Here is an 11476-nt window from a genome sequence, read left to right on the forward strand (position 1 = left end):
TAAGCTCCCCTAGGTCCTTGATTTTAAAAACTTGCTATAAGTACTCCTTAGTCTTCTGTATTAAGGCAGCATCATCTCCTGTAATTATTAGGTCATCAACATAAACTAGACCACTACTATTTTGCCTTGGACTTTTCTAGTGAATAAGGAATAGTCCAAGTGACTCTGATAGAACCCAAAAGTTGTCAATGTAGATGTTAGCTTAATGTTCCATTGTCTAGAAGCTTGCTTAAGACCATACAGTGATTTGAGAAGTCGACAAACTTGATGTTGTCCCTCACAAGCAAACCCTTGTGGTAATTCCATATATACTTCTTCAGTTAAATAACCTTGCAAAAATACAGTGTATACATCTATTTGATGAATGTCCCAATTATACATTGCTGCCAATGAAATAACAGTTCTCACTGTTACCATCTTGACAACATGGGAGCATGTTTCTTGATAATCAAGTCCCTCTCTTTGGCTATACCGTTTGGAAACCAACCTTACCTTAAGCCTTTCCACTTCACTTGTAGCTTTATATTTGATCTTGTATACCCATCGACAACCAATAGCCTTCTTCCCTGGTGGCAAATGCATCACTGTCCATGTTTTATTATATTACAATGTCTTGATCTCTGTCTGCATTGCTCTATCCATTTTGCATCCTTGACTACTTCTGCATAGTTTTTAGGCTCAGTGTCTGCAGAGAATTTGGTGATGAAACTTTGATACTTAGAGGATAAGAAGTCATAACCGATGACATCTGAGATAGGGTACAAACAAGCATGTGCTCCTGATTGTTTATCAGTCCTCATATAGTCTTTAAGCCAAATAGGTGGCTTAGTTGTTCTTCCTGATCTTCTTTCAGTCAATTCTGTTATTTGATGTTCTTCTACTGCTTCTATGTCTTCAACAAATTCTGTCACACCTTCATAAGGGTCCTGAGATTCATGATTTTCTTTATCAAGATCTGCTGATGCACCTGGAATCTGCTATGAAGTAGAATCTGCAACATCTTGATCATACAAAATGCTTCTACTTATAATATCTAAATCATCCACTACACAAAACCTCTGCAATTTTGTAATGTCAGTACTTTAGGAGCTTTGGTTTTTATGATTATCCTGGAAAGGAAATATGCTTTCATGAAATATAACATCTCTACTAATAAAGCACACTTTATTAGATAGATCAAATAGCTTGTATCCTTTCTGATGAACACCATATCCTAGCAACACTGATTTCACTGCTCTTGGACCAAACTTATCATGTTTTGGAAAAATAGTTGCATAACAGAGACAACCTATCACCCTCATGTGGGCCAAAGAAGGTGGACTGTTATATAATATTTCAAAAGGAGATCTACCTTTCAAGATGGTAGATGGTACCCTGTGTATTATATATGTTGCTGCTTCAACACATGTGCCCCAGAATCGAATTGGCAAATTAGATTGGAACCTAATGCTCTTGCTGTTTTTAGGATGTGCCCATGTTTTCTCTCCACCACTCCATTCTGTTGGGGAGTATAAGGACAAGAACACTAGTGCAAAATCCCATGATGTGCAAATAATTCCTTGCAAGACATGTTAAAAAACTCATATCCATTATCTGACCTAAACATTTAAACATCTTTCCAAATTAGTTAAGAATCATTGTAATGAATGTTTTAAGTAACTCAGACACATCTGATTTCACTCTCATTAAGAAAATCCATGTCCATCTTGTGTGATCATCTACTAATGTTAAAAAGTAATTCATTCCATTATAGGTTGAGGCCTTATAAGGACCCCATACATCCATGTGTATCAAATCAAAAGATTCATCTACTCTACTAGTACTAACATAGAATGGTAATCTTGTTTGCCTAGACAAGGGACACACATCACAATGCTATAATTGAAAAGCATCTTTATTCCTAAAACCATAAATTTTTCTAATAACTGCTATAGGCACATGGCCTAATCTCCTGTGACAAATCTCAGGTTCTTTCATCTACTCTACTGCCATAGCCTTTGCTCTATTTATTCCAGCTTCCTTATGGTGTCTTCTTAGTACATACAAATCATCTTCTCTACTACCAGTTGCCTTCACTTTCCCAGTGTAAAGATCCTGAAATATAAAGTGTTCAAAAAAGAACATTGCACAGCAATTCAGTTCCTTGGTCAATTTGGACACTAATAATAGATTGAATTTAAAACTTGCACACTAAGTACATCCTTAAGGATATCACCTCCTGCCAAAGGACTGTTTCCTATCTTTGTTATTTTAGCAGACTCTCCTATGGGCATTTGCACATTTCCATCACTTCCTACTTTACCATCATCCAACAACAAATGTTCATTTCCTATCATGTGATTTGTAGCTCCTGTATCTACCATCCAATATACTGTATTATCTTTAACAAGGAAATACTTACTTGCCAAATTTGCACTTGTTTCAGATGTGGAAGCCTTACTGAGCATGTTGAGCAACATATTGTATTACTCATGTGTGATCATTGGTGCAACAATGTTGGAAGAATTGATGTTCCCTTGATTGGTTGCACTAGTCTCAAATTGCAGAGAATGCCCATCAACCAATTAGCTCTGACCTTGGACTTGAAACCTGCAGAATACCCAATCAGTTTGTAACAATTTTCCTTAAGATGACCCTTCTTGTTGCAATAAACACAATGCATCAGCTTGAAACATCCATCCCTTGTGTGACCTTTTTCATGACATAATCACATTCTACACCCCAATTTCTCTTCTGCTTAGGCACATTGTTTCTGGCTGTGAATAATGCAGTTGATTCCATGGTTTCAGCTATAACATAGTTACTTCCTGCCACAGGTTTTTGGCTCTCATCCTGAACAATCAAGGCATATGTTTGGTTCACATTAATCACCTCAGACTTCATTAGAATTTGACTCCTTGCCTGACTATAACCTTCATTCAGTCCCATTAAAAACTGTAATAGGCACTGATATTACAAATGCACTACAAAATCCTTTGATTTCTCACAGTCACATGAAAGAGGTGGCATCATTGAATCATACTCATACCATAAATCCTTTAACCTTGAATGGTACACTGACACAGATGATGTTCCTTGAGTCAAAGTAAAGATCTCCTTGTGAAGAGAGTACAAACATGATCCATTCACCTTATTGAACCTCTCCTGTAATTCCTTCCAAACCAAGAGTGCATTAGAACGAAATAGAATTCCACTTAGCAATTCTTGGCACATATTTCCAGTAAGCCACGAAACTACTATTGCATTACACTGATCCCACTGATATCCTAAAGCTAGTCCAAAGATATCTCTAGTGATTGTACCATCAATGAAACCTAGTTTATTTTTTCCTAGGAGTGCAACTCTCATTGCTCGATCCCATAAAGTGTAATTCTCCATCCCTGTGAGCTGAATACCAACATATAAGGACCTAGGGGCGTTAGAAGGATGAAGATACGGGGGATGATTATGATCAATCACCACCGGAGCTGGAACAGAGGTTCCTAAATCAGATACATCCTCAATCGCCATGCTTATACAACAACAAATTCAGTGAACTCATATATACAGTGAAGAATCGTTAATCAAAAATAGAATTAACAAGTGAATCTAGGGTTTGGTACAATTCAGTCCAAGAATTGTTTTCTTACAAAAAATTGTCGATGAATCTCTTGATCGTCTTCAATCCGCAAAGAACAATCCTTAGACCTTATCGACGAGACCTCGTTATGATACCATGAAGAAACTCACTAAGATCTTGATTGACATTGAAGCAGAAGAAAGCATAGATGAAAGAAGAAAACACATGCAGAAGTTTGGAGAATTTTCTGTGTATTATCAATCGAATAGTGAAATGAATGAGCTAGCTACACCTATATATACAAGTTACAACTAATTGGCCAGTTGTTTCCAGCTGTCTAACTAACCTCCACTATCAACATAATTAACTAATAACTAATTACACTACACTAACTAACGCAACTAAAAACAGATCAAGCCCTTAGTGCACGGTTAGGGAGTTGTCTAATTTCTTCACATATATACAGTAGATACACATTTGATACACATACGATACATATGTGATAAAGAAATGATATGTATTGCGATATACATATTATCTTTTTTTCTATTTATCTTTTACTTCGAATTTTCAATCAAAACCGCCTCAAAACTCCACATCATCCCAAAACAGAAATTCAACCTCCTTAAAATGCATCAAATTCTATTTCAATAATACTCACTCAAAAGAAAATAAAAATTTGATATTTTTTGGCTACAAATAGCTAATTGGCTAATATTAGTAGTATTTGGTTAATATTGATAATATTTTATGAATTTATTAATTTATGTACTAATTTACTTATGAGATGACGTAGCTAATAATTTCTTTAATTTTTAATGTATGTTGAATTTGAACGATAGTCTCCAAACTTTCATCAATTTCATTAAAGCATTATGCCTCACCCTTGAATGCTGGTGTAAAATATCCCAATGAGAAAATAATTCTCTATTATACAAGCTTTTGAAAAATAATTTTTGAATCTCTTTTATAAACTGTCAAGTAGCATTAGAAGTAAATACGAATTATTGTTGATTATCGAGACTTAATGTCTCGTGGTACCAATAAAAATCTCACACATAATAAGTCTGAGGTCAATTCTCATTGTGTCTTATTTAATTACACTTCCTTTTCCCAATATAATAAAACTTTTCTTGTATTTTATGAAAAATTAATTTTAATGGTAAAATTATTTCTGAACTATTTATTGGTACCTATGAATGATATTGTCTGCTTTGGGCCTAGGCCCGCACGGCTTACGCGTCTCTAGGGTTTGAGGCATATTTACGTATATACACAGCATCTCTTCCGTGTTTTGCTAATGTGGGATTTGTCTAGAGTGTCACATACATCTCCTCTTAGGGACTCAGCATCCTCATTGAGGTTTGCTCCATCACCGTTCAAGGTTGCATGCAGAGTAACTCTATGTAACAGCCCAGCCCATTAGTATATTATCTGCTTTGGGCCTAGGCTCGCACGACTTTAAAACGCGTCACTATGGTTTGGGACTTGTTTACTTATATACCCAGCATCTCTCCCTTGTTTTGTCGATGTGAGATTTGCCTAGGGTGTCACAAGCCACTAATGTTTGCATTAGAATAGGCTATCCACATCTAAGAGTGCGGCCCTTCCCCATACCCTGCGTGAGTGCGAAATATTTTGTGCACCAGAGTGCATTTATTTATTTATTTCAAACCATTGATTAGGAGAGAAACACACAACCAAATTATCCTCAACTTAATGACTGATTTGACTAATAACTGCCAAAAAAATGTCATTAGGAACTAAAAACTATAGGCTATAAATTTTACAAATTCATACCATCCTTTCTAATTATTCGTGCCAACCTTGTTTTCTTTTGACCAAAAAAATGTCTACTCGTACCTAACAAGTCTCATTGCTGGAAGGTAGATTGAGTGGTAGCTAAAAGTTCTCCTAATAAATTTCCCCTTATATATTCCACACAAATACTTATTATCATTCTTACTTTCATATTTTTAATTCCACAATTTCATTCTCAAAATCACCTAGTCTTCTGTTGAGTTTTCTCAGTCAACATAAAGAGTAAGCCATTTTAAAAGTTTCTCTCGTTTTTTCTAATTTTATTTTATTACTTTTGTATTTGTTGTGTAAAACAGATTCTTGATGTATTTGTTCTAAAAAATGTTTAATTTTTGTGTATACAGTGGGAAAGAACGAAGTGATGATGGATGAATTTCCTTTTCCTTCTCAGTTCATGATCAACACTAAGCCTTTATCTTTGATGGGCTATGGTAAAAAAAACTTTTACCACAACTTCTTTATTTTTATTGCATTATTTTAGAGCTGCAAAGGTGAGCCCTAGAACAACAATAAAGTTGTCTCGGTATAACCTATAGGTCATGGATTCGAGCCGTGGAATCTACCACTAATGTTTGCGTTAAGATAGATTGTCTATGTCACACTCCTGGGTGCAGTGCTTCATCGGACCCTGTGTGAACGCAAGATGCTTCGTGCATCCGATTACTTTTTTTTTTTTATTTTATTCTAGAGCTGCATGTCGTCCATGTTCTAATTTTTTTTTTGAATGGTAAATTGTAAAAATTTTGTTTTTATATTTAGTAACATATATTATCCCTTTGTGATGATTAGTTAAAATTTTGTACAAAGATGTAAGCCTATGACAATGCTACCTCAGAGTTTAAGATGTAACCTTTTGATTTGGATTTAACTTATTTACGCAGTGTAAAGAATTTTTGACATTAATTTTAACCTGTTGTATAAGGTACATATTTTTATTTTTCGGGTTACTAATCTTACTGGTTCTAAATATTTTGTCAGGAATAACTGATATAGAGATACACTTTCTCCAAATTAAATTCACTGCAATTGGAGTTTACTTGGATCCAGAAATTGTGACTCATTTGCAGCAGTGGAAGGGCAAAACAGGAACTGAATTAACTGAAAATGATGACTTCTTTGAGGCTATTGTTAATGGTAAAATCTTCACTAATGACTTTATATTCTTGTTTTTCATAAGTTGTCGACAGAGGCGAAGCCAGGATTTTAATTTTATGAGTTCTTAATTTCAAAACGAGTCATAACTGGGTTTTAAACTTACTAGTAATTTTTTATATTCAATGAATTTCTTAATACAATTATACTATTAGAACAAAAGTTACGCCGAACCCGTATCTGGGCTACTAGCTCCGCCCCTGGTTGTCGACTTTAAGATAAAAATCTAAAAAGAGATAAATGAGTATAAATAAAATAGTTTAAATGTCAATTTGCAGCTCCAGTTGATAAATTCTTGAGAGTAGTTGTGATTAAAGAAATCAAAGGTTCACAATATGGAGTGCAGCTAGAGAGTGCTGTACGCGACCGTTTAGCTGAAGTTGATAAATATGAAGAAGAGGAAGAAGAAGCACTTGAGAAAATTGTTGAATTTTTCCAGTCTAAGTATTTCAAGAAAAGTTCAGTTATAACATATTCTTTTCCAGCTACTTCTGGCATTGCAAAGGTAAGATACATATGAATTAATATCATCAAGTCATTTTCTAATTCTAAAGGGGAGCTTTCGAGTATAGTAAAGTTATCTTTGTGTGACTTATAGGTCAGGGGTTTGAGCCGTAAAAATAGTTACTAATGCTTATATTAGGGTATGCTTTCTACATCACACTCCTTGGAGCAACGTAAAGTTGACTCCGTATGACCTATATCAGGGGTTCGAGTTGTGAAAATAGCTATTAACCCTTGCATTAGGGTAGGTTATCTTAATCACATCCCTTGGAGCGATGGTAAAGTTGTCTCCGTGTGACCTACAAGTCAGGGGTTTGACAGCTACTAATGCTTGCATTAGGGCAGACTGTCTACATTACTCTCCTTGGAGCAACGGTAAAGTTGTCTCCGTGAGACCTATAGGTCAGAGGTTCAAGCCGTGTAAATAGCTACTAATGCTTGCATTTGAATAGGCTATCTACATCACACCCCTTGGAGCAACGGTAAAACTGCCTTTATGTGACCTATAGGTCAGGGGTTCGAGCTGTGGAAACAACTACTAATGTTTACATTAGGGTAGGTTGTCTACATCATACTCCTTGGGATGCGATCCTTCCTCGAATCCTGCGTAGACGCGTGATGCCTTTTGCACACGCTGCCCTTTAAATCAGTTTCTGATTTTGGCTGATTGATGTTTGTTTATGACTTTAACAGATTTCGTTCGCAACAGAAGGTAAAGAAGACTCTGAAATTAAAGTGGAAAATGCAAATGTTGTAGAAATGATGAAGAAATGGTACTTAGGTGGAAGTAGAGGAGTATCTCCTACAACTATTTCTTCTTTGGCCCACAACCTTTCTGCTGAATTATCTAAGTAAAGAAAACATGTTATGTTTATGTTGTCCTCATTTGTTATTTGGTCATGTTGGCTTTTGTATAACCTAATGGAGACCTGTCTTTGAATATTTGTGTTTGAAATTAATAAAATAGAAGTTCATTTAGCTTGTTTGCAATATTGACATGTTTTCCTTTTTAGTCTCAAGAAATTGTTTAAGGGCGTTTAGTGGTTTCTCCATTGTCGTATTTCTTTTTTAATACTATTGTGATTGTGATTTCCTTGAGCTTAGTGTCTATCTGAAACAACCCTTCTATATTCATAAGGTAGGGGGTAAAATCTACGTATACACTATCCTACTCAGATTTCACTTGTAAAATTACACTAGGTTTATTTGTTGTTGTAAATTGTTTAAGGGTGTTTGTTTTTGCTAATAACTTGGTATTCTTAACAAATATGCGTAACCTAGTTCTAATAGCTTGTTTCAAGAAGATTATCAGAGGAATCAATTCCTGCCTAAAGAACAGAGAACGATATTGCAATATATTGTGCAGACCTTATTCTATTTGGCGTGAGATAAAGAAACTATTTCCGATAGACCTTCGGCTGATACCTTGCTTTGCAACTATATTATGCCAATATTGAGTTAAAACCTGAAAATAGTGTAGATAATTAAATTTTGTTAGATTTAATCCGTAAAACAAGTTGGACTATATTTTAAGTTCAAGTTATATTAGTCCAAAAAGTATTATGTGTTAGTATAATTGAATTAATTATATATGTCCAATATATATGGATTAAATAAATAACTCTTAATCTATTAGGCTAGCCCATTTAATTGAACTAAAGTGATGAGTCCATTTCATTGTGCCCAAGATGTCATCTTCCTAGAGGCCCAGTTTGGTGCCACGTGTCATATGATGTGGCACGACAAGTCAAGCAGAAGAGCCAATAAGATCATGTCACGCGTCAAAATGACAAGGCATGTCAAGTCACATTAATAGGCTAATGAAATCGTGTCACGTGTGCAAGTGACATGTTCTGGCAAATCAAATGCGGCCTTGTCACACTTCAACTTGATTGGTCGGAAAGAGTTTGTTCTTATCATAACTCTTTCCTCCCACAACTATAAATAGGGGTCTTCATAACCTAGAAAAGACACCAAAAGTGATAACAAGAAGCAAAAGAGAGCTTGTGGATCAGACGCCGCAAATTTCTCTACAAGTTTCGAGTTTCAAGCAATCAAGTTCAAGTTCAAGAAATCTAATTGACTGTGTTGAGTTGTGTCCCACATCGGTGGGTTATGGGTATCTTGGTCTCCTTATATGGTCTTGGGCAATCCTCACCTCACAAACTAGCTTTTGTGGTTGAGTTAGACCCAAGGTCCATTCTTAACATGGTATCAGAGCCAGGTCCATCCTAATTTATTGTTGTCGATGTTGGGCCCCCATTTATATTGTCCACGCTCCCGTTGTAGGCCTGGGCGTGAGGGGGGTGTTGAGTTATGTCCCACATTGGTGGGTTATATATAGATATCTTGGTCTCCTTATATGATCTTGGACAATTCTCACCTCACGTGCTAGCTTTTGGGGTTGAGTTAGGCTCAAGATTCATTCTTAATAAACTGAAAATTAGAATTCTACCGAGGCAAAGCCAATTGTCTTCGTGTGATTTACTAGTAGTAATGTGAAAACAAGTGAGTAGCTATATGTAGGTGTCTAGATCATTTCAACACACCTGGCAGAAGGTACTTCAATATTGATTCTTGCATACCTTTCTATACATCTGGGGGCAGCATACCTTTCAATCCGAAATGCTATTTTCGATTTTGATTTTATTTTCTCAACACAATTTATTGTCTATAAATATAGTTTCTCAATTTGATCCATTAAAGTGGACAAATAGAAAAAGAAAACAAAAGGAGAGAAGGAGAAATTAGTACTTAAATAGTCCCATATAAAATGCAGTAAAGCGTAATTGTCACTTTCTAAAAGGACACCTAGCTAGGATGACAGGAAGAGAGGGGGGGGGGGGGGGGTCCAGATGTATAAGAAGTAAAACTCGGAGATTGATTGAGTACATATTTAAAAAAAAAAATTAAGACAAACTCAACTCCAAAAGCTAGCTCAGGGGTATTTCAACCAATGTGACTCTATACATTTGATCAATTGCCAAATTGTGCATTGCCCTTCAAATGGTATTTTAAACTGTGCATATGTAAACGGACATATTTTTAATATCGCGAACATTATATTCTTCAAGAATTTTCTTTCTTATTTTCTCCAACTGGTTAAATCTAAATCATTGCTGGAGATTTATTCATGAAATGGTTCGGCAAAACCCAGTATTTATATGTGCAGAAGAAAGTCTACATAGAGGTAAATATATATTTAGAACTGTACTTTCTCAACTTAGAACTCATAACGTGTTAATTATGAATAATGTATTCTTTTTCTCTTGATCTCGTAACTCAATTATTTCCAAACATATTACGAGGAGAGAATCAAACGCAAGTTAGAATCCACATATCCTTTGTGCGGTTATGAAATATTATTATAATGCAAGTTTGAACCCATCGTCCGTTATTTAAGCTTGTTCTATACAAGGAGAGATTGATCAAGACTCTAGGGTCATAACTTATGATTCATTTCCTGTTTCTATGAAAGAATTGAATGATGTCCATAGCAGTGGCGGATTCAGAATTTTCTTTCAGGTGGGGTGACAAAATATAAATAATTAGATATATCAAAAAGTCAAGAGGAGTCAATGCAGGATTGCATATATAGGATATTGATAATAAGTGAATTTAACTATAATTAGGCCCTAAATAACCACTATCTTGTATAGTTTGGATGATAAAAGTGATAACAAAATGCTCTTATTAGTGTTTTTCATGCTTTGCAGGTTATATATGACCAGAGAAGGCTATGGAGTACTTTTGGGATCAAATATGGAGAAAAAGAAGCCGATCGTAAAATTCCGTCAAGTAAACCACGCGAAACAGCTCAAGTCAGAACCAAAAGAGGATTGCCGCGGTTCCACCGCGACTGCGGCAGAACCGTGGTAGAAGAGGGCTGCAGACAAAGTGAGAATCAGAGAGCATGTTTGGCCGCGGTTTGACCGCGGCAGAACCACGGCGGAGGCGGAGAACTTCAGGGACTAAAGTGCAAAACACGGGATTTTTAGCCCAAAACCCTATTTGAAACACTAGACTCCGCCCAAGAGAGGCATGTATTATTTTAGAGAGTATTTTGGCAAGAAGAACAATTGTGAGAGATCACCCAAAACATCTTTCTTTTCTTTATTTTTCTTGCAAGTTTTATGATGAATATTGTTTTAGTTTGTTTACCCATAGTTATGAGTAGCTAAATCCTTTGTCTAAGGTTTTGATGGAACCTATTGGGGGATGAACTTCTTGTTTATGTGAATACAAATTGCTAGTCTCAATCTTTATTTGTTCAACTTTGTGTATGTTGTAGTTAATTGACAGGATCCTCAATTAGCTGTGCCTATTTAGTGTGCATAACTCGGGAGAGAGTGCATATTTAGGTTATTGTTGAACAACACCACTCCCAAAGTATAAGAGGGATCTATAACTGCGGGTTTAAAGGCGGGATTAGGGATAACG

At 35.7% G+C, this 11476-nt stretch overlaps 1 protein-coding gene and 1 pseudogene across 2 annotated transcripts; one reads left to right on the top strand and one right to left on the bottom strand.

The window, feature by feature from the left end:
- Positions 1-1082: 1082 nt before the first annotated feature.
- LOC142166127 (uncharacterized) lies at positions 1083-3510 on the bottom strand (annotated as a pseudogene).
- Positions 3511-5390: 1880 nt separating this feature from the next.
- Positions 5391-8014, top strand: LOC107770091 (chalcone isomerase-like protein 2). Of its 2 annotated transcripts, XM_075225712.1 has the most exons (6): positions 5391-5602; positions 5725-5811; positions 6359-6514; positions 6811-7037; positions 7489-7591; positions 7730-7867. In XM_075225712.1, coding segments are annotated over exons 1-5 (528 nt in total). In that variant the 5' UTR covers positions 5391-5601; the 3' UTR covers positions 7546-7591; positions 7730-7867. The 2 variants fall into 2 exon arrangements, with proteins under 2 accessions (XP_075081813.1, XP_016444841.1); XM_016589355.2 differs by lacking the exon at positions 7489-7591 and having other exon boundaries at positions 5395-5602; positions 7730-8014.
- The last annotated feature ends 3462 nt before the right edge of the window (positions 8015-11476 follow it).

The sequence above is a fragment of the Nicotiana tabacum genome, chromosome 11 (genome assembly GCF_000715075.1).
Source record: "Nicotiana tabacum cultivar K326 chromosome 11, ASM71507v2, whole genome shotgun sequence".
In the NCBI taxonomy this organism is placed as follows: domain Eukaryota; kingdom Viridiplantae; phylum Streptophyta; class Magnoliopsida; order Solanales; family Solanaceae; genus Nicotiana; species Nicotiana tabacum.